The sequence below is a fragment of the Pezoporus wallicus genome, unplaced genomic scaffold, assembly GCF_028554395.1.
Source record: "Pezoporus wallicus isolate ANWC-B61680 ecotype Strahan unplaced genomic scaffold, APGP_CSIRO_Pwel_v1 scaffold_6885, whole genome shotgun sequence".
Classification (NCBI taxonomy): domain Eukaryota; kingdom Metazoa; phylum Chordata; class Aves; order Psittaciformes; family Psittacidae; genus Pezoporus; species Pezoporus wallicus.
In genome coordinates this window covers 3964638-3987395 of record NW_026638858.1, presented here as the reverse complement: position 1 = coordinate 3987395, position 22758 = coordinate 3964638, and the positions used below count along the sequence as shown (strand labels likewise).

The 22758-nt window shown below is 51.2% G+C and overlaps 1 protein-coding gene across 5 annotated transcripts; it reads left to right on the top strand.

The window, feature by feature from the left end:
• The first annotated feature begins 2783 nt into the window (after positions 1-2783).
• Positions 2784-20766, top strand: LOC130601020 (ras association domain-containing protein 8-like). Of its 5 annotated transcripts, XM_057412808.1 has the most exons (6): positions 14034-14296; positions 16076-16229; positions 16399-17297; positions 18125-18293; positions 18981-19091; positions 19793-19895. In XM_057412808.1, the coding sequence occupies exons 2-6, from the start codon at positions 16127-16129 to the stop codon at positions 19822-19824; spliced, it is 1314 nt and encodes a 437-aa protein (XP_057268791.1). In that variant the 5' UTR covers positions 14034-14296; positions 16076-16126; the 3' UTR covers positions 19825-19895. The 5 variants fall into 5 exon arrangements, with proteins under 5 accessions (XP_057268790.1, XP_057268788.1, XP_057268792.1 ...); XM_057412810.1 differs by lacking the exon at positions 18125-18293 and having other exon boundaries at positions 14031-14296; XM_057412807.1 differs by lacking the exons at positions 14034-14296; positions 18981-19091; positions 19793-19895 and adding an exon at positions 2784-2858 and having other exon boundaries at positions 18125-18940.
• The last annotated feature ends 1992 nt before the right edge of the window (positions 20767-22758 follow it).

The window sequence follows — 22758 nt, the reverse complement described above, 5'->3', positions numbered from 1 at the left end:
GCCTGGTGGGAGATGGTGAAAGAATAGATGACCTTCAGGCCAGCAAGAAGATTTGATATCCTGATAGCTGGATGATGCTGACCACATTCAGCTCCTGTGGACACCAGTGGATGTGGAGCACCTCTGAAAACCTGAATTCTGACTTTCTCCTTTTTGCAAAATTAACTTTTCTCCACTCTCCCGTCCCTGCCTCAGCTCAGGTGGTTTTGGATTTCAGCTCAAAAGCTAAAACCCAGCATCCCTGCAGATTCTGGTGCCTCAATTACGTGTTTTCACTTTATTGCCAATGCTGACTATTCAGTGCTACGTTGTGTCAGGGGATAACACTGCTGTGCTTGAGCTGGCTTGGGTGGCCCTCTCCATGGAGGTATGCTTGGTTAAGAGAGGAGACAGCTGGTCACCAAATGATTACCTGCTGCTAGCACACAGTACGTTTGTACTCATGAGAGGGGTTTTTGTGCAAACAAATTATGCATGTTAAGGAGCATCAGAACAAGGAGTCTTCTTGTTGCACTGCTGAGTACATCAGCAAGACAGCATCACCTTCTTTGGGGAAACTCAGATAGGTTTACTATCTCACCTGCAACAGGGAGGCTGCTGGAGAGACCAAAGGACCTGCTTGGTTATAATTCAACTGCTCAAGATGCTGAGATAGCTCCACTCTCCTCCTGAAAGCAGCTTGGCTGCTCAGTGTACAACAAGTACCTTCAGAAAAGCCAGCGGGGAGCCAGTGAGCACAAGTCAGAAATCAGTTCAGTTGCTACTCCTGGGTCAGTCCCTGAGGATGGCCTTGGCATCACAGGAGCTTTGGGAATAAATCTGGAGGTTGGGCTGAGACACTGCAAGTGCTGGAGAAGGTGGTCCATGAGTAGCTGGCCTGGAATGGCTCACCAGTATGAAACTGTACCCTGGACACTTTCATCCATCTCAGCCAATGGAAGGTGTAGAGAACTCTTGGTAGGGTGTGGGATCAAGGGTTCATATACACACACAGGTGCAGTTTGAAGTTTATGTTAGAGTAATAGCTTTACTTTTACAAGTGAAAGAGATTTCAAATCTTTTTACAAACTGCTAAAGGTAGAAAGATTTAAAACTCAGAATCTTTTTATTAAAGGCAGACAACATGCCTCACTAGTGGCAAATGAACCTCTGCTCAATTTGTGTCCGATTAGGATCTCAGAAGAGTATCCAAGCTAATAAATAAGATATGTATCTCCTGAGAACAGCTTTTGTTGTTTTCTTATAGAGATCTTTATTCCTCCTGTGCTGTAAGGTCTCCAGGGCATGGCCCGTGTTACGGAGCGCCAGATGCATTATCTGATTTAGGAGATCATAATTATGAGGAATACATCAGGACAACAGAAAACTTCATTTAAAAACCCAATTAAAGCTGCCGAGTGACAGCTACATACTCGTGTGTTGCATCACCTCTTAATCCCAGCAGCTTGGATGTGGAGAAGCAAGTAGCTAAGGATGTCATAAATATGGTGAGAAGTAGCTGAGGATATCATAAATATGGTGAGGTCCACATGAGATGGGGATTTTTCTGACTATACGTAAAAATTAACACACATTTCATGATGGAGCAGCAGTTTTGAAATCCCTTTTACAACAGCCACCTCAGGACTAGTGGTCTGATGGATAGGTTATTCTTTCTCATGAGTAGTAGGACATTTCACAAGAGCTTCTGGATAAAGAAATATACAGGTAACTGTGTGTCTGTCCCACTGAAGGAAATGCTTAGCACTGGGGTTGCACCTGCACAGGCAATGACTGAAGCACCTTTGCTGTGGAGACATCACCATCACAGCCACCCTCATTGCTTGGTGGGCCACGGAGGAAGGGCATTGTCATGCAAGGCATGAGGAGCTTTTGGGTGGGTTTCTGGGGAGCTAGGATGGGAAAAGCAGGTGGAGGGAGGAGGTGAGGAGTTTCCAAAGCCTCAGACACGGCAGCAGGCACCTGCTTCTTCCCAGACCGGCTGAACCGGTCTCCCTCCCATCTCCTCTCTGCAGTTTTAGGACGTTCAAAGCCGCTGGACAGCTGAAGGGCACTGGGTGCAGGAGCTATGTCCATCTCCTGGCTCAGGCTGAGCTCTCCTTCTGTGAAAAGGGGTTGCCTCCTGCTGAGGCAGGTGGAGTCCTGGGCCCTGCCACCGGACAGGCACTGGCTTTTAGGTACAGCTGAGCGCTTCCAGAAGGAAATTAGCCTGTCTGCATGGCCCTGCGGGGCTTTGGTTGGTTTTCTTACTAAAAAAGGAGAATTTGAGATGTCTTTTAAAAATACATAATAATGATTTAAGTCTTTTTTTTTATTATTATTTTTAAGAGAATTTATGACCTCTTTTTTAAATGGAAGGAGAATTTAAAGCATTATTTTTTTAAAAAAGTGAGGATTTTTAAAAGGAGAATTTAAGCCTTTGGGGGGGGGGGGGGGAAGGAGAATTTAAGAGTTCTTTTTGGTAAAAAGATGGGAGCATTCAAGACTTCAAAAATATAAGAATTTAAGAAGGTTTTTATTAAAAAATAAGAATTTGATACTTTTTTGTTACAAGGAAAAGAGAATCAGCGATTTCCTTTCCCAGCATCCAGGATCCTGCAGGACTTGGGGTGCTGGGAGCGGGGGAGGGGGGGACCGGGCTCACCTGCTGGGGGGGCGTGGCATGAGGAGGGGGCGTGTCTCACCTGGCGGGGGCGGGGCTGGGGGCCGGGCGCGGGGCGGGAAGGGCTGTGGCGGCGGAGCTGCGGGTTGCTGCGGCTCCGCGCTGCGGAGCGGAGGGGCCAGGCTGGGCCGGAGGGGAGCGGCCGCCTCAGAAGAGCGGAACTGCAGCCGCGTAGCCGTAGCTGGACCGGCGGCAGGTGAGTGCGCACCGGTGCGGTGGGGCCTGGTCGGGCCTCTCGGCGAGGGGCCGCCGCTGCTTTGCGGTACCTGGACGCGGCGAGGCCCTGTCCGCAGCCGGGCCGGCACCCCGGGGAGCAGCCCCGGGAAGGGTGGCTGCTGCGGCGGAGGGGTCTCCTCGTACCGAGCCACCCCCCCTCCCCCCGCCACGGGGACAGCAGGCGCGTCGCCCGCCTGGTAGGACCCACCGTCGTCGGTGATAGCCCCATCCTGTGGGGGCTGTGAAGCGCCACGATGTGCCCGGGTGTACGGAGCGGGGCAAGGGTGGCGAGGAGGTGACTTCGGGGCAGAGTACCCCTGCAGAAACCCCAAATCCATTAACGAGAGCCCGGGCTGGGGTGACTGGGAGCAGCGTTCAGCATTACAAGACCTCGAGTGCTTGTGCTACCTGCCCAGTGCTGTGCTGCTTGTGTCCGAGTCGGTCGAGCACTGAATGGTTTTGCACCGGGAGCTTTGCCACCGATATGGCCCACCCAAGCCCCACTTGAAGGAGCAGCATCACGGTCCCTCTTAGCACTGAAAATGCTTGCCAGAGCCCACGGTGGAAGAGCAGCCGAAGTGGTGTCATGTCTCAGCTACCCGTGCCAGGAGCCTCCTCTCGTAGTCTGCATCCACAGGGTAAAGCTGTCCATCCTCCCCCCATTCAGAGACGTCTCCAGCTCCCTGAGGAGAGGGGTTAAATTCCTCGATAAGAGCCTGGCTCCTCACTGCATACTTCTGATACCTTCTGTGAACTCTGCCAGCAGGTTGTTTCGTAACTCTGCTTGTGGCCCGCTGCTGGTGGGAGAGCAAGCTCCTCTCCCTGTTTTTTTTTCCTGCCCTGTAACAGCACTTTGTAATTGCATGTTAAAATCCCAATGGCAGGTTAAAAACCCAAACGTGGATTTGAGGGTGGCATTACATGGAGAAAGGGGGCATGCACCTTGCACTCAGAGCTGCTGCCTCCAGCAAAGCCCGTGGCACTTACCTCTGGATGGCTGATTTCAGGAGAAATGAGGAAAAGGCAGGTGAAAATGGATGAGAAATGATTCAAGGAGGTGAGATGGGAGCTGTGGGTGCTCGTCGCAGTAAGCCAGGGCCGGTTCCCAGGGGTGCCGGTGCTAACGGCACATTTGCGGGCCCTGGCTTGGTGCTCTGCTGAGACTTGCCGGGCAGGCGCCGAGCCCCAGAACGTGTGGCAGCATGAATATCAGAGCTCGGCTGTCAAATGGTGGGGCACTGGATCCAGCCAGGATGGGACATGGATGCTACATGCAGTTGTCAGCTCATCTTGCAGTGTAGCTGTGTGGGGCCGTGCTTCTTGTGCAGCAAGAACTGCAGCTCTTCCTAGGGAGAAGAGAGCAAATGCATGTGTGCACATGCTCTGTCTGTAGTGGTTATGAGCAAGAAGCATATCTCAATGCTGCTTGCCTTCCTTACCGGGCAGTGCTGGCAGTCTCTGCTTGGGAAGGGGTTTCGGGGAAGGGGGGCTTGCTCTTACTTTCTGCTGGTGCAGCTGGAATGCCAGGAATCCTCCCACTTCTTGGTTATGTACCGGTTATCTGTTGGGAGAGCCTGAGAACAGTGCCTGGTCTCCCTCTCACCATAGCTCTGCTGGCTTCTCTATACCCTCTCAAAAGAAATAGCATGGAAATCAAGAAGCACCCCCCACCCACCCCCAGGTGCCTGCATCTTCCTAAAACCTTTCTTCCACCTTTTCACAGGCCAGGGAGCACTACAACTTGCAGAGCCTGCAGGTGCCCAGCACCCCACAGCATTGAGCACTGTGAGTCCAGGAGTTCTGCACTCTTGAAATCTCCTAGCAAGTGTGTGCCAGTTGCTCTCAAAATTAAGACTCTTTGCGAATGAGTGCAAGAGAGATGTGGGAGTTAGCTTTATGCAAGGCTTGAAGGGGGGGGATCTGTTCAACAGTCTGACCATGAGATAATAGACCAGCTTAAGAATTAAGCCTGATTTATTTTAAATACCTTATCCTTATGCTTAAGAAAAAGTTAGGGCTGTGTTCAGGCGCCCTGCAGCTTTGGGTACCTGCAGGCCCCAGTGAGCATGCTGGGGAGCTCGCCAGGCTTGACCAAACCTTTTGGCAGCAAGTGGTGGCTGGCCAAAGCCATGTGGCAGTGGCTGGTCTGAGTCATCCCAGGGTGCTCCTGTGCCTGCTCTTTGAAACATGACTTGCCCCAAAGAGGTAGTGTGGTGTAATTGCTGAAGATGCACGATTTACTGCACCTAGGCAAATAGAGGAGCATCTGTGATGAAGTATTTTGGGGACTGAAGGTAAAATGGGAGCTGGTGTGCTTCGACAATGTTTGCGTTGTCCACCTCTATAGTGGAGACGTGTCGTGGTTGCCTTCACCATTGCCATGCGCTGCAGACAAGTATTGCCCTACTGGTTCATCTCATCCATGTTTTAAAGATCTCTCTGCCCTGTCCTGTGTGTGTTCTGTGCTATGGAATAAACCTCCAGTGGTGGCTTGCAAGTGACCCGAGCCATTCTGCTGTATGCTTTGGGACCAAATTCAGACAAGTGGTTAATCCTCCCTGGCTGGGAGGCCATGGTGTGCGTGCCAAGGTTTCAGAGCAGAGTCTGTGATGTCGGGTGCTGTGGTGAGCTAGGAAGAAGTCCAGGTGATGCTTGGAGATGGGTTGCACCGTGCCCGAGTTTAAATAAAGGCGTGAGGGATGTTTTAAGTATTAGCTCTGTTTGTATGCATTGTTTCTAAGAGCATCTTTTTAAGGGATATTCTGTGATCTGTCCCAACTTGTCTATGCCCTTGTAGTCAAATTAAGGCATAAGCGTGTCTCCATGGAAAGATTTTAACAAAATCCTATTATTGTAAATGATTGCTAACAATTTCATGCCCTTCCATTTTTCAGATGCCAAGCTCATGAGTGTCTAAAAGCAGCTGATTATCTGCCTTTTTGTGGACTGGAGTCAGCACTTTCTTGAGGGCTGAGGTGCTTCCAGATGCCCCAGGCTAGTCATCTACAATAAGACAAAAAAAAAAAAAAAGGGGGGGGGGGGGCGGAGGAATGCAGGGTATGCCACCATGTATTAGGGTCCCCTTGGAGGTCCCCCATGTTGTTAGACCTAGCACTGTGCTCCTGAGCACAGGAACTTTAGAGGCACCTATAGCATCCTATAGATGAGTAGCTGTGTCAGCAGAGAATCCTGATGAGAGGCAGCCTCCCCTTTGCTCCCTGCTCTTCCTGCCAGCATGGGGAAGCCATTGGCAAGGGGTGGAAGCTCTTGCTTGTTTAATGATTCCTGCTGGGAATATTGCCTTCCCTGGGAGGTGTGAGCATGCAGCAGGGAGCTGGTCTCTACCTCTGGATACTTGCCTGAGGCAGTTGGTGGTGCGCAGGGTGTTGAGTGAACACCACAGACATATCTAGATAAGAATAAAAATGGGTTGGGTTGGTTTTGTTGGAGTTGCTGAGGTTGCTGTTTTCACTTGCTGATTTTTACTTTTTTCCTCAAGTTCTGGCAGTTTTGGGAGGTGGCAGTGCTCCTCTCTGCAAAGAGCCAAGCATACCTGCTGTGGGAAAGCTGGGTGGACCAGGCTTTTTCCTCATAGCATGTTGTGATTGGTGCTGGCTAGTTCCTGCAATGTGATGCACCCCTTGCCTCTCTGAGGGAAAACTTGAGCTTAATTGTCAGGAAGTAGCTTTTGGTCTCCTTGACCAGTATGCCCAGGTCTTTGATTAATGGTTTGTGAATGTAGAAAGTCAGGTATTTCCTAGGCTTGCTCCAGGTCCCTTCCTTCTCTCCTCCTTGGCCTCATTCCTCTGGGACAGAGCTTTCCCGGGGCAACTTGTCGTGTCCTCAGGGTCCCATCCCAAAGGGGTGGCTCGGTGAGGCTTTCACAGGGCTAACCCAGTCTGGGCACCAAGTTGTGCCACATCCTACCTGGTCCAAGGTATTCCCATCTGCACTACCATTGGTGGGGAAGAAAGCTGTGTCTCACAGGAATTTGTACTGTGGAAAGGATTCCTGTAGGGTTTATTTGTTTGGCTTTTTTTGTGGTTGTGGGTTTTTGTTCTTCTCCTGTTGCTCTTTCTAATCTCTTAAGAGTTTTGCAAAATCAGGATCTCACATTGTGAAAGGATGTTTGCTCTCCCACTCTGGCAGGGAAATATCCCTGGGATTCAGAATTAGATGCGCTAGAAACAACATAGCTTTGCATCTTCGAGATGCTGCACGCTGAGGATTAGTTGTCCCTCAAATCTACTCCACCTTAAGTAATTATTGGAGTGTTTTAATGCAGTTTGAGGATTGCCTAGGATGTGACATTGGACTTGGTGTTGTCCTATTTGAATTCATTTGGCTTTTTAATGACCTGCTGGGAGCTTAAAGAAGTTGGGGTAGGAGGTTCAAAAGGCTGAATTTCCCCAAAGCAACCCCAGGTGAGCATGAGTTTCATGAGGATTAAGCTCCTCAATCCTTCTGGAAAACACAAGATATTTTTATAGCATCTCCCTCTCCATGCAGGCAAGAGGGCCAGTGCAGTTCCTGGCACCAGTTTCTATCCCATCTTGGTCTTCCAGGTAACACCAAGTGCCAGTGGAGCCCTTGACCACCAGCATTTGTAAGGAGGACACCTATGTGTGGAGCAGGAGATGGAGACCTTTGCCAGCATCAAAACCCTTTCAGCCAGAGGTTTGCCACCTCCCAGCAAGGTGATTTCAGGGGTTAAAGTTTGTCATGCAGACATGATATCCATCACTTATTGAAGGACAGTGACTTGTACCACTCTCCCGGATAGATGGCTCCTTGTATTTTAGTGCCAGATAGAGGATTGAGTTGCTTCTCCAGAGATATGCCTCCATTTTAGTGCTTTAAAGGGCTTATTATCTCTGGGTGGGTTCAGGCAGGGATTGATAGCACCTCTGCCTAATTAATCATGTGCCAGGTAGCATGAAAGCAGAGATCTCTAAAATACCCAAGTGTCTTATCAAAGGTTTCAGCTTGGATTAGTTCTGGGTCTCTTCTTTATTTGACTCTGCCTCTGTGTGTGAGAGAAAGGAGTGATTTCAGCTCTTGGCAAATGGTCATTAAAGGCTTTTTTAATCCTACAAAGTTATAAATAAATATCTGCGGCAGCATGCACCTGCATATTCATCAGTGAATCCTCTTTTCTGGAGACCCAGCAGTGTGTGTGACCACTTTCCAAGGCGGGGTAGGAACCTGAAAGCTATTCTGGAAATGGAAAACAAAATCCGTAAGGTTTATCCCCAGTTTTGCACTTGCTAAATTGTTAATTACCCTCTCCCCTAGGATGAGAATTGGAGTGGAAAGAGGTTTGCTGCTGGTTGATGACAGCTGTTCTGAAGGAGGCTGGAAGGCTGGTCAAGGAGGAGAATACTTGTGGGCCCTTTGGCTTTTTCTGGCTCTACTCAGAGGAGAGGTGCAGAGCCTGAAATTTCCTGTAATCCTATGGAAATAAAATCCTTGATCGCTTTGAGATGAGACAGGGAGAGCAGCAGGTCAGTGCTTGTCTCTGCTTGGCTTGTAGGTGGCCAAGGTGTACCTCATCCTCTGGGCTGGACCAGGCAAGCATCACAAGCTGCATTTTGAGGGTCATTTCTGGCTTTTTGGAGGCACTGAGAAAAATAGATCATTGATTCAGTTTTCCCCATTTTGTCCTCACCCTTGGATTGGGGAAGGGGAAATTTGCAGAAAGTTGAAATAATTCCCATCTTTGGCTGGGGAGGAGAAAGCAGGTACTCTGGGTATTTCAGACTGTTTCCAAGGCTTGAACAGGCTCTTGCATCTCCAGATCTGCAGCATTTCTCCTGTGTGATGAGAAAAATAAGCTGTTTTCTGACTTAGGGAATGGGCTGTTTATAATAACAGGAGAATAATCACAAACTGCACCATGCTTTCCCTGATGACTGCTGTGGAAGATGAATGCTACAGAGATGCTGGACCTGCTGGCAGATATGTGGAGGGGTTGTGTTTGCATGCGGATGGTCTGGCAAATACCCCTCAGAGCCTGGCTTTTAGAAACTGGATTGTGAAGACAATGAGCATTTGGGCATCCCAGCGCTGCTGTGCTGGGGCTCGCAGCTGGGCCGTGGCTGCTCAGTGCAGCAGTGCCTGGAACTATGAAGCGATAGTTTTATGGAAAAATTGTGGGGTGGACTCAACCCTGAAAGGTTTTCAAGTACAAGCCCTAATCCTCAAGCCTAATCTAGGTCAGCCTAGAGCCCAAAGGTACCTACACTCAGCCTGTGTACCTACAGTTTGCCCTTGTGCTGGGAGCTGGGCACCCAAACACTTCCCCAGCCCTTCCTGGGCAGGTTCAATTGCACAAGAAAAAAGGAGAGTGGTAGTGCAAAAGCCTTTCCTCTTTCCCCTCTAAGATAAACATTGTTAATTTTGCTTCACCCCATTGAGAAGAAACTATGAATTTACTCTCGGCTGTTTCCATGAAGTTGCTCTTCTCTCACGCATCTATGGTTGATGGTAATGATTACAGCAACAGCAGGTGCTGCTGATGTGTCCCTTGCAAACCTTCATCTTTACAGCAGACTGTACTAGCCAGCCTTGCCAGCTCTACTCCCACTGTGGACAGTAGTGCTTCAAGGGAGAAATACAATGCAATAAGGTGAGGAAGATGATCCTTCCCCTTCCAGGCTGGAAAGCTGTAACATGAGTGTGTGCACTAGGTGAAGGGTTTGTTTTGGTTTGGTTTTTTTTTGCTTCTTTTAATTTATAATGAGCTTTTAGTTGGTTGCTAATTTGTGAAGTGGACTGGCTAGTAAACATCCCTGACATGTCACTGCTGCCCACAATCCTTGATGTTTCAACATGGCTCTCGATACTTGCCTGCCATGGTCACCAACTGTGGCTTAAGACAGGGGAAAAAGGTCCCCTAGCTCCTTCCCAGTGCTGTTTCTGAAGCCTTCATATAGGTCTAATGCTGTAGCAGAGCCAAAAGCCTGGGTGGAAAAAATTGTGAGAGAAGTCTCTGCAGGCAGAGCTGGGATGGGGTGAGCTGCTTCTGCATTACCTGGGTTATGAACCTCCCTGCCCTAAATCCCTGTGAAAGGCCATCACCCCAAGGCCAGTCACCATCCTGCATCATAGTGCAGGGCAGGATTAGGATTTGCCTCTGGCTCTTCCCACCCTGCTCAGCATTGGCCAGGTTTGCCTGTACACCCTGGGCATGTTAACATGGGACTGTAATTTTGGGGAGGAAGTGGAGCAGAAAATACCTAGCCCTCCAATTTGCTCTTAATGGGGGGTTGCTGGTGTGGTGCTTATGGCTCTCCAGAAATCTGCCTCTTCAGGCATTTCCTGCAAGATCCTAATGCATGGGACATGTCTGCCTTGGGATGCCAGGGGACTTCGACAGTGATCCGTGGCTTCAAGCTCAAGGGATGTTTCTTGGCAATGCAAGTGCCACAAGATGTTGTTTTCCTGGTCTTGGCCATTCAATCTGCTTCAGCTTCAAAAAGCCTTTGAAACATGAATGTAACTTCTGGAGATGCTAAGTGTGTGTTATGCATCGTAAGATGCTTCCAGCAGAAACTGCTTGCTATCAAAGTGCAACAGAGCCTGGGGGTGCATGTGGGTTGGGATCTATCTGCACCTTTCTGGTAAAGCTGCACCTTCAGGGTACATTTGCAGTGGTAATCCCTGTCCCCAGCTGGGGCTTCTCCAGCAGAAGGAGGAGAAAAAAGTGGAGTTCTCAAAGTCCTTGTGGTTTTAAAATTACCGATTTCAGTACTTGCTGATTTGTAGGACTTGCTGTCAGGCATGCTGTCGCAGATCAGGGAACTGGATGGGACATGATGGGTGGACCACGGATGCAGGGATTATTATGGCTACCCCTAAATAAGACATTTGGGTGTGAATTAGAGCCCTGTGCCTGCTGCTTCCTTGCTCCTGGGTGCTTGTGGCCACCTTGCATAGGCCTGTGGGGTGAGTAACACTTGCACGCCCTCCCTGTGACAGGATGCTGCCTCTCTGGGCTGTGACTGCTCTGGTAGGACTTGTTTGTCACCTCTTGAGCTTGTTTAACCCCTGTCAGCTCTTTGCATGTGAATAAAGTAACCCATTTGCTGCCCCAGGCTGGAGCCCTGTGCCTGTGTCCTGCGTGCACCCTCATGGCCTCCACACAGCAGATGATGATGACCTCTTTTTGGCTGCTTTGCACTAGGCTATGAGATGGTGTCTGCTTGGGATTCCAGAGCCAGCATCCTCAGGATGAACATGGCACTGTGGAAAGGTCCTGCACCACAATGCTGCAGGCAGGGCTCTGCCAGGTGCTCCCTGCTGCAGTGGCAGCAACCATCAGTGGTAGCCAGATTCTGCTGCACAGAGCTGTGGATGATCGTCTCTACCCAGCGTGGGACCTGCCAGACCAGGAGGAGCCACAGTGTCAAGCTTTGCTGTGGCTGATCTTTGCCCAGCATTGAACCTGCCAGTGGTGTCAACCCTTGGTGACGGCCTCAAGCTTTGACTCTGGTCACCTTCTGGCCTGGAATGGACATGGTCTAGAAAGCTCAGCAGAGCTGCTCTATCCCTGCAACAGCCCAGCCAAGGGCAGGTGATACCACTCCAAAAGACGGACCTAAGAGGGGAGGACACTGTCAATGGGCTGGAGGAGACCCTGGATGAAGACCCATCACCTCCAACCTGCTGCAGGATGAGCACCATCAGGGGGATCTTCTTGATGTTGGGTCACCTCTCCACACCTGAGTAATGGCAAGGCTTCTGTCCCACTTGAAGGTTTCAGCATGTGGGCAAGTACCATCTCTTCCCTTTGGTGTCTGTGCTTGGGGCAGGGAGAGACCTCAGGAAGCATTAAATAGCTGTTGGATGCATCACCACAGCAGCTGATCCCAGGCGGTGAGTCAGAACCAGCCTGCAGGATGGTGGCATGAGTGACTCCTCCCCTCATCACTTGCTGTTTACTCATGTATTGGGGTTTTTTCTTTACCTATGTGTCTGCATACAGCTGGGATGAGCATACCCCCAGCACAGGGCAGGAGAGGAGTGAGAGGGTCAGGTTCAAAGCAGGAATGAAATGACCAAGAGTACCCCAGCATCTGCCTGGAGCACATCCAAAGGGATGGACTGCTGCTGGCCCCGTAGACACCTTCATCCTCTTTGGATGGTGAGCTCATCATAGCCTGCTCTCAAGTACAAATACATCTTTATTTATTAGTTATGAGTTCTTATTACCCCAGCCCAAACCCTGGCATGAAAGGGTTCTAGTCTTCTGGATTTTGCAGTTTTAATTAGGCTTGCTGGGAAGCTCTCACTGTGCTTCCTGCCTGCCCAGTGTTGTACCCAGCCCTCTGCCAGGGTGGACGTACCAAGTGAACTCCCCAAAATGGGTGAAACCTCAGCACTGGTGGGATGCTTGGCTCAAAACCTGCATGCTGGTACCAGACAGTACTTGTTAGGAGGTCTGTTAGAGATGTTTGGGATGCAGCCAAGAGGCATTTGGGATGCTTTGGGATTTGGGTTGCAGCTGGCTATGCTGTTGCGTGCAAAACTGGTAGGTTTTTTTCCTCCTAAGCAAATATGATTCTTTTTTCTTCTGAGTGTTTGCGAAGTGTTTGCAATCCTTGGCTGGAAGGTGCTGTCTCAGCTTCTCAGAATTCCTGTGTAGGATGTTGGGGGAGTCCCTGCAAACTGTTTGTGGTCCTCACTTGTGTAAGGAGGATGGCTGGCCAGTTTTCTGAGCTGGCCATATATTATTTCAGGTTCTGGGACGCCACCAAACCCTTGTGAGTCCTGGCAGCCATTAGGGTGGTGGTTTGCAGGAGCTGTGCACAATGTGCATCCCTCTCCTGCACATGCAGGAATGCTCCTTCAGCTCCTCTTCAGCCTGACAGCTTCAGGGAGATTGGGAGATGGCAGTGCCAGGAAAGAGAATAAAGCTGCAGGATCTGAGATTGTTAATTAAAAAGCACTAACAACAACCAAAAAAAAAAAAAAACAAAACCCTTCGCCCCCCCTGCCAGTGTCAGCATTTGAAATTTCCAACTCCCAGTTAGGAAATTTGGTGTAATTGTGGAATCATCCTTACCCTCAATTTTAGGACCCATTGCATGGGGAAGGGAGCAGAAAGTCACTTTGTTAATCTGTTTCCAATAAAGTTATTTATAAATCTACGGAGGGGGGTTATAAGAATAAAATGAGAGCAGCTTTTGGGATGCTTCCTGATGCCTACAGCCACCTGCTTACTTCCCTGTGCTGTTTCTGGGACAGCCAGCAGGACCCGGCAGCTGCCTGCACTTCTGGTTCATGGTCAAAGTGACCTCCTAGGGCAGCTACAAACAGAGGCAGCTGGAAATTGTCCTTCTGCTGAGAAGTGCTGCTTCCTGTAGAAAAGTGTTTCTTGTACAAAAACCAAGAGCCCATTTTGCTACCTGGTGGTGTAACAAAGACACTTGCTAATTAAAGCAGGGGGTCGGCAGTAAAGCTTGGAGAGAGGAGGGTCATGTTTGCAAATGGAGGAACAGTGCCCCCCAGCTGCTTATTATTTTAGAAGTGATGGTAAAGAGCTGAGTGGGGCTACAGCAGAGGTGATGCTGGTGTGGTAGGTTACTGGAGACAAGATGCTGCATGTAGGTTGTGATGTGTGCAGGGCACATTGCTGTCCTCCCAGATGAGGATGAGCTTTCATCCCATCCGCTCCTCCATGAGGGCCAGGCCTTTGAGGGAAGAGGGGCAGCTGGGCTGGGTTTGGGTGGGCTGGGGGGAGCAGATCCTTAAATTTTTCATGACGAGGGTGGTGACAACCTGGCACAGGGTGCCCAGAGAAGCTGTGGCTGCCCCATCCCTGACAGTGTTCAGGGCCAGGTTGGACAGGGCTTTGAGCACCCTGGTCTAGTGGAAGGTGTCCCTGCCTGTGGCAGGGGGGTTGGAACGGGATGATTTTTAAGGTCCCTTCCAACCCAAACCATTCTATGATCCTGCCCTGGAAGAGGTGAGGAGGGCAGGCTGAGGAGGCAGCAGCTCCCAGCCATATTTACCACACCCTTGCAAGGGGGCAGGTAACATCTCCTATCTGGCTATGAGCTGGAGACAGCAACCCCCAAGGAAAACTTGGGTTATGGTGAGCAATTGGTTAACAGGGCTGTCCTGTGCTTGCTAGAATTTAAGGACATAGTAATAAAAACGACTGGATTTTCAGATGCCTGGGGATGTGTCTGGGAGAGGTGCACCAGCTGCTTTTTGGGTGCTTTCCCCTGTATCAGGACAGAAACTGCTGCTCCCAGCTCTTTGGCAGCGGTGCTGCTGGTAAATGATCATCAAGGTGGGGCCAGAGGTTGGTGCTGGGTTTGAACCCAGGCAGGTGCCTGGGACTGGTGTGCCAGCAGGCATCCTGCTCCCACACCCAGCAGCGTACAGCAGCCTCTGGAACTTCCAGGCTAGGTAAGGCTGTGCCACACCTGGGTTATTGCTTTCTTATTTCTTTCCAAGCTCCTGGCCTCCCCCTGGGGTCGGGGCAGGAAAAGCTGGGTTTGATGCTGACAGGGTCCCTGGCTGGGGTGGGGGTGCTGCTCACCAGTATGCTTTGCCACCCCAGATTTGGCATTAGGGTGCTGTGTTGGGAGGAACCAGTGGCTTCAGGGTGAGCTGGGTGGTGCCGTGGAGGTGCTTGGACTTTGCTCTGCACCAGGGGCCACTTGTGGCTTTGAATGCGCAGGGTGTGGGGAGTGGTGACAAAGCCCAGCTTTGGGATGAAATTGGGCTGAACCTTGCAAATCTGAGGGGGTTTGGGCTCACAGGGAGAGCAGCTGAGCACACGGTGCCCTTCTCCCCCACTGGTTTTCCCCAGCCACCCAGCCAAGGCAAACATGAACTCAGCACCAAGGTATTTGTGGCAGCCACTCCGTGCCCACCTTCCAGAGGTGAGCAGGGGGGGTGGCATCTATGGGCAGTGGCCTCGACAAGTGGCGTCTTCCCTGGTTTCTCCTTGTTTTCTCATGTTATGGCTAAACTCCCTCATCGCTGGGAATGAGACCCTTCAAGCCCTCCCTTCGGTTACTCAAGCAGGCAGCAAGCAAGAAGTGGTGTTTAACCTGAGGCCAAATTTCCTTGCAGCCTGACTACAAACTTGGGAGAGCTGCAGCTGAGGGATGGAGAGGCTGCAACCAGCCGGGATAGGTTGGGAAAGTGGTTTGGGACCCTCCAAACAGAGGGCCTGAGAATCTCCTGTATACAGCCCTCTGCTTATGGCTTTCAGATGAGCCCAATGCTAGAAAAAGAGAGTGTTATAGGGGGAGGAAATGTACATCTTTGTTTGCACAGTGTTTGAAAACACCATAAGCTCAAATATCTGAGTCCTTTACAGTTTCTGCTTTTTTTTTTTTTTTATTAGGGGCTTTTTGGTGTTTTTTTTTTTTTTTGAAGGCTTTTGCAGTTGTTGAGCTGCTGGAAGAGGCAGGAGTTGGGTGCACCCGGGCTAACACAGGACAAGTAACTGCTGGGTGGCAGTCAGGCTGGGCACCAGCGCTGGTAGAGCATCCCCCGGGATCCCGGGCTTTGCCTGGCTCCCTCTCCCAAACACTACCTCTGGTTTTGTGCAGAAAGAGGCTTTATTTTAATCTCTTAATCAATTAATCTCAATCAATGTCTTAATTAAACTCTCTGATAAATTGAGATGGATATAAATAGTTTAAAATGTGCACTGCCTGCACCTTCTCTCAATATCCCATTGCGAGCGTGTGCAGCCAGTGGTTTCTCTGCCTTTTCTACTATTGTTTGGTGCTGTGCTGCTAAATTGTAAGAGAAATCACAGTGAAAGTCCAACAAACCTGTTAAAGATCTGTGCTTGCAGCTGAAATAACCTGGGCATCTTCTTCTGGGCACCATGCAGGCACACAAACCCACAAACCCCATCATTTTCCACCGCAGGAAGATTTGAACCCCCTGCTTAAGCATGAGAAGCAAAAAAATCAAACAACTTTCTCTTTTTTTGCAGGTAAACACCAGTGTTCTAATAAAATCAACAAATGTGCAGTCTGTGTACAGGGTGAGCTGCAGACTGAGCTGCAGACTGAAGGAGGGCAGCAGCGAGCAACTGCTTGGTCTAGAATGCACCTTAAGGGATGCTGGTGTTAAAAGATGATCATTGACATTGCTCGTAAAGCTTCTCATGTTCCTCATTGGAAGCTTGGGATGGAAACCTGGTTTCTTTTCTCCCTACAGACCACCCATCCTGCAATGACCTAGTGCACCTGAGACCCGGCAGCCGTGGGGATGGAGCTGAAGGTCTGGGTGGATGGGATCCAGAGGGTTGTCTGTGGTGTCTCGGAGCAAACCACCTGCCAAGAAGTGGTTATCGCCTTGGCGCGGGCCATAGGTGAGCCATGTCCATCTGCTGGGCGAGGAGGGATGACCTTTTGCAGGTGCTTCCTGGGAAGAGGAGACCTTGGGTGGGTAGGGGTCCTGATCTGGGGGTGTCAGAAGCCTCAGTACATCACTGCTGGCCATGGCTTTCCCAGTCTGACATGCTCACCTCCTCCCGGCAGGTCAGACGGGCCGCTATGTGCTGGTGCAGAAGCTGCGGGAGAAGGAGCGGCAGCTGCTGCCACTGGAGTGCCCCTTGGAGTCGCTGGCCAAATGTGGGCAGTATGCCAACGACGTGCAGTTTGTGCTGCGTCGGACAGGCCCCAGCATGGCTGAGCGGCCCTCCTCAGAGGGTGCTCCCCAAGCCCCCGAGAGGACGTTCATCCGGGCCAGCTTGCCCATCAAGCCCAGGCCTGCCAGCACGGATGCACCCCGTTCCCGGGAGCCAAAAAAATCCATGACCTTCAACTTGGGTCCTGCAGGTGACCCATTTGCCATGAGCCGCTGGAGGCACCAAGCACGGGAAAGGATGGATTTGGAGGGCAGTGGGGTCCTCCAACCCTCCAAGGAGGAGCTGTTTAGGAGGGTGCTGCGGCAGCAGGAGCAGCTGCATTCCTTGGAGGCCCATGGGGACACCCTGGAGATGGACCTACGGCTCTGGGAGCGTGGCCGATTCACGGGTCAGGAGGATGAGATCCTCTACCTAGAGCACCTGGTGCGGAGGAATGAGACAGAGCTGGGTGAGGAGGAGTTTTGGCAAACTGAGCTCCGGCTGGAAAAGGAGTGCGAGCGGGAGCGGCAGGAGCGCGTTAGGAGCCTCCGGGCCAGTCTGGAGGAGTACACCCAGAGGATCTATGAGCTGAGTGCCCGGACTGAAGCCCTGCAGCAGGAGATCCAGTGGGAGATGGCAGAGAGAGCCAAGAGGGGGAAGGAGATCCCTGTGCCCAGCCCCACAGAGCTGGAGGACATGGCTGCCAAGATGAAAAGGGACCTAGAGGCCAAGGTCAAGCAAGGGACCCAGCTGGAGAGCAACCTTGCCAGTGTGGAGAAAGCCCTGGAGGAAGCTGAAAGGAATCTGCAGGTAGATAGGACCAGGTCAAGCAGCCCCATGGGGTGGTATGACCTTTGGGAGGTGACGGGACCAGCCTTCCAGCAGCCTGGGGGCTGATGGGTTGTGTGGGGTTGGTCTTGCCACACCTGGCTGATAAGCGTGGGGCTGGGTGCATGGAGGTGGCTCAGTGGCAGTAACCACTGTCAGGGGGACACCACTGCTCTTACCCAGCCAGCACAGGGTCCCACACAAATGCAGCTTGACCTTGTGCAAGCTGCATCTGGGCTGGAACTCCTCCTGGCTGGTGCACAGGAAGCACAGCATCACCCCACTGCCGCACAGACAATGGTGCCAGAGCAAATGGTCCATGTGCAGGGTCAGTGGCGTTGGCATAAGGGTTAATATCTTGGATAAAGGAGTCGCAGAGGGGAATAGGACAGTGTAGGTCCCATGGTGGCTGTGCATGAAACCTTTTGACCATGCAGACTGTGCAAGGGCCTGCGCAGTGTGATGATGGCAGCTGTGGGGCTGAGCTTCCAGCATCTTGTCTTGAGCATTTCATTTGTGTCTGGCACCTCCCAGCACCGCATCGGCCACAGTTTGATGGCTGCTCACACCCTCTTGTGGAGATGCAGCAAAGCAGGGCCCTTCCCAAAACAATGCCTTCCTCATCCCTTCTTTCCACAGGCCCTCAGAGAGGGGTGGCTGAGCCACGCTACCCCCGAGGTCTCTGCTAGCTGTGGCAGGGTAAGCCCCAGCTAGGGGAAGCAGCCCCGGGGTGGGTATGCCAGCTGGTTTTGGGGCATGGGAGGGACATGCAGCTCACCCTGTCCTCCCCCTCGGTGTGTGTTTTGCAGGCCCAGACCCAAGAGCTGGAGGAGTTAAATAAGGAGCTGAGGCAGTGTAATTTGCAGCAGTTTATTCAGCAGACGGGGGCCACGGTGACCGTCCTGCAGGCCAGGTCCGAGGAGGATGCCCAGCCGGAGCCGAGCCAGTGCGAGCTGCCAGCCTACCGGAGAAACGGAGGTCAGCACGCTGCTGCCGGCTCGGCCGTGGGGGCTGCTCCGGGGGACTCCTGCCCGCTCCCAGCCTCCCCCTCCAAAGGGGTCAGCACCCCCTCCAAGGGTTCAGCCCCAAAGCTGGCCAGTTCTGCCCTGGGCACTGCTGTTAGGCAGCAGGAATGGAGTTTTGGTGCTGGCACAGCACTCACTCCCCACCCCAGGGGTCTCTGAGGTTTGCCAGCCCCGGGACTCCTTCCTCCTCCCCACTGAAGCCTTGGGGTTGTTTGTAGCCACGCTCAGTGCTCAGATCCTGCATTGCTGTTTTGGGGGCTGGGGCAGCTGCAGGGATCTTTCCTTCACAGCATTGTTGCATGCTGCTGCCACAGCAGTGGCAAAAAGGTTGCTGAGGGCCAGTGTCATCCCCCATTGGCTGTGGCCGGTGGGGATGGGCTCCAGCCACTGATGACCTCTTTGTGTTGGGGATGGGTGAGCATGGTGCCTGGGGCCACGTCCACATCCTCACAAGGGTGAAAGGAGATGGTGGGGGGGCTCCTGTGGAAAGTGACATGGAAAAATAGGGACCTGGTCACTTCTCCTCTGGAGTACCCAGAGAGGATGATGTGGCTGCCCCATAGCACTGCAGCAGCTGTGCCCAGCAAGCACAGGGGAGGTGCAAGCCCAGCCTGAGCCAGGCATTTTTCCCCATCTGTAGGTTTTCCTCCCACTACCGGCACAGACTCGCCTCCCCAGGCCAGCACCAAACAGCACCTCAGCCATCCCAGGACCCTGCCAGAGCCACTGGTGTCCAGCCTGAGCCCTGAGGGTGCGTATGTCCCAGCAGGTGCCCAGGAGCACAAGCTGGGATGGGGAAGGATGCGTGGGAAGGACGGGAAAAGGCTTTTGCTGCCCAAAATGGGCTGCAGAGAGCAAGCGTGTGCTGGGAGCAGGAGGCCAGAGCTATTTATAGATGCCATTAGGAAGAGCAAAGCTTACACCCTGGCAGCCTTCGTTCTGCTGCCAGGGGCTTTCATGCTGGAGGTCCAGCTCTCTGCCCTGCCAGGAGCTGCGGAGAATGTTCTGCATCCCCTCTCCTGCCACCCTGCATCCCCCAGGGCTAAGACCTTGCTAGGGTTAGGATGGGGATGATTTGGCGCCCATCTTATACAGGAGTCACTTTTGCTCCATCATGGGGACCAGTTTCCTCCAAAACTCCTCCCACCTACTGTGATCCTAATCCTAGCCCTGTACCACAAAAGAGCAACCTATGATGTTCCTGCCTGCCATGGCAATGGTGGCTGCATGCTGGTATGCCATTCCCACCCACACCACCATCCGCTCAGCAAGACCCTACTGCCGTCCTCCTCACAGCCCAAAACGTCCACCCCTGTCTCAGGAGATGCACTGGCATCTGCATATCCATCTCCCAGCCCAGGCTTTGCCCTCACGTACGTCCTGTTTTCCATTCCCCTTTTTGTTTGCCTGCTGTGATGGGGTTGCTCAGGTGGTTTTTGTCTTGTCTTGCAGTTGTATCAACCAGGCAGAGCATCTGGAGGTAGAAGGGCCTGGCCAGTGGAGGATCAATTGCCTTGCAAGTGTAACTGTATAAATAAACCATATTTTATATATATATATATATATTTTTTTTTTTTTACTGCTTTATATTGTGAATGGATGTGGACGGCCAGAGTATTTTTACAGACTGTAAAATAAAACCAGAGACCAACAACACAAAGCAACCCTCCTCCCTGTGGATGGAAACAACCTCATTCTATTTTTATTTTTTGAGAGCTTTCTATATTCAACAGAAAACAGCAGTGCTCCCTTTCCACACAGCTTCCTCAAAAGACCCATCGTCCATTTGGAAAAGTCCTTGCTCTTTTGACTAGGGGAGCAAAGCTGCAGTGGAGACCTGCCTGGAGACTCACCTGGATGGAGCAAGTTAACAGATTTTACAGCACCTCTCCGCAGGAAATGGGGCCATGACACACAACCTCTTCATGGGCTACAGGAGATGCACAAGAGCAGCTCTAAGACAAATTTTTGCTCCTCCCTTTTATAAGAAATCTCTAGTAGAAACCCCTTTATCATGGTGCCATGGACCAGGCTTTAGGGGAGCAGGGAGCACACAGCAGGGGCTTTTTTTTCTTAAATCCCCTTAATTTTTCAACTTGTTTCTAAAATACAGTCCTTGAACGAGCCCTTCCCCAGTGGCAGTGCAGGTGGGGAACAGGACCAAAGTGCACTTGGTCACATTTCACTGATTTATATTTTGGTTTTCTACTTGATGGCCAGTAGTTACTCTCGGGTGTTGTTCATCTGTCCCAGTGGGTCGCCTTGTATTTTAATTGCAAAACCAAAGTGGTCTGGGGAGGGGATGGGTTTGTCGAGAAGGTTTTCAACACAAAAACTGCAAAAACTGTGACTCGGGCACCCCACTTTCCCCTACGAATGTAACCCGGTGTGCCGCGGTTTCCATCTTCAATAAATCTTTGGGAAAGGATTTGAGCAAAGTGAGTGTGCGCGTGCTGTTGTGGGCCTGGGAGAGCCCTCTCTGATGGCTTCTGGTCAGGTGCCCCATGGGCACATCGCACCCTGTGGCCACCTCTTTCATTTCCAAGCCATCTCTTCCCCTTTGCTGAATTGAAGCTGTAAGTATTTTATGACTGAATGCATCTTATGCACATGCTGCTCTTTTCCTTTGTTCTTATTTATTTCATTTTTATTTTATTTTAAATCACAAAGTGCTTTACAACCAGCAGATGAAGCTTGTCTCCGGTGAGAGGCCAGCCATCTCTGGGATGAAGCATGGCAGCATTTTAATAATGCACAGCAGCAGCGTGGAGCATTTTAGGACAGGAGGCGAAGGGGATAGCGCTTGGCTGCAGATATGAGCAGGTAAGGGGGGAACCTCTCATTCACCTTCAAGCCCCTCTGTCTACCCCTGGATAACTGCAAGCAAGAACGTCTGCTCTTGCTGTCCATCAGTGTCTCCCCTGAGACTGCTGGGCTCTGGGCCCTGGGGATGTGCCCCTCTCAAAGCTGATTTTTTGAGGTGCCACTGCAGCCCAGCAGGTTGGCCAAGTGATATTGAAGGATTAAAGTATGCTTTCTTGGGAGAGTGCTGGTACAACCAGTTACGACGGAAGAGCTGCTGCAGTGAGGAGATCCAATTTCAGAGTTGTCTTTTTTGAATCATGGGGTTTGGGGCTTTTGGGTTGGTTGGTTTGTTTGTTAGTTTTTTTCTTCCTCCTCCTTAAATCACATATGTCAGGGAAAATGAGGTAAAACTGTTTGCTCTGTGCAGCCGCATCTAGGAGTTTCTCTCCTGTTTGCTTCCTTTTGGGGCTTCTTGCGGTCAGCTTTTTCGACTCTTGCTTTTAAAAGTGAGACTCCATCTTGACAGGAAGAGCAGCAGAGGGTGATGGAGGTTGTAAAGAGCATTTCAGTGCTGCTTGGGGGGAAAACACCCAAAAAACAGATTCAGAAAATCCACTTGCCTTGGACATGGCCAGATTTGGGATGTTGCGCAAAGTCCTCTGTGTGCCCTGAAATGCTGACCTCCGCAGGTTAAAAACTGGATCTTCTGGTTTGGGGGCTAAACCTGTAGCTTTGCCTTCTGCAAAATAGATGGGAATAAAGACCAAAGAGTCACTGCTTATGGCACCTCCTACTGGGAAAAACAGGGCAGAAAACTAATCTGAATCTCTGATTTTGCATGGGATTTTTGCCCTGCGCTTCTGTTTATATATTTGATGATGCTTTTTGTGGGTCACTTCCACTCAGCCGTGATCTGACAGGTCAAACCAGCATCAGTCTGCCTTGGGGCGGGGGAATAGTAGAGGAAATACGGGTTTAAAAAATATGCATCACTGCAGATTTTGGCCCTGAGTACTGGGATGCAGGATTCGGAACTGATGGGTGGGATGGGGGACAGCGTGACGTGGCTGTGTCTCTCAGAAGTTTAACACATGGGGTTAGGGTGAGTGCCATGGCTCAGGGGTATCTGCTTTTCCAGCACAAAGCTGTGGCATTTTGTGTCCCATAAACCATCACCCAGCTGCTGCAAAGGGAGCTGTGTTTTCTAAGGTGATAAATTACTTTGATTAACGCTTCTCTCCCTGCTGTGGAGCACACCAGTGTGGGGAGAGGCATTAATCAAACTCATTTATTACCTTGGGAAACTCCCACCCGCGGGTGACCTATATTCCTCCTGGTACTGGGGGTGTGCAATGGCGGGGGGGGGGGGGGGTGTGCAATGGCATGGTGAGCGTGCAGGTCCCCACGTGTTATTTCACCCAGTGAGGTTCGATACCTGCTCTGGCTCCCCTGCCTTTCTCTGCTCCAAAGGCTGTGTCAATAATACATTTCTGCCATTGAATATTTTATTGATGGCTTGACTTTTTTTGCTGCTTGCAATTCCCATTTCAAGGCTGCGTGATTGTTCCTAATTAAAATTTTATGCCCTGGGAGAAGCCTTCTTGCTACAGTGG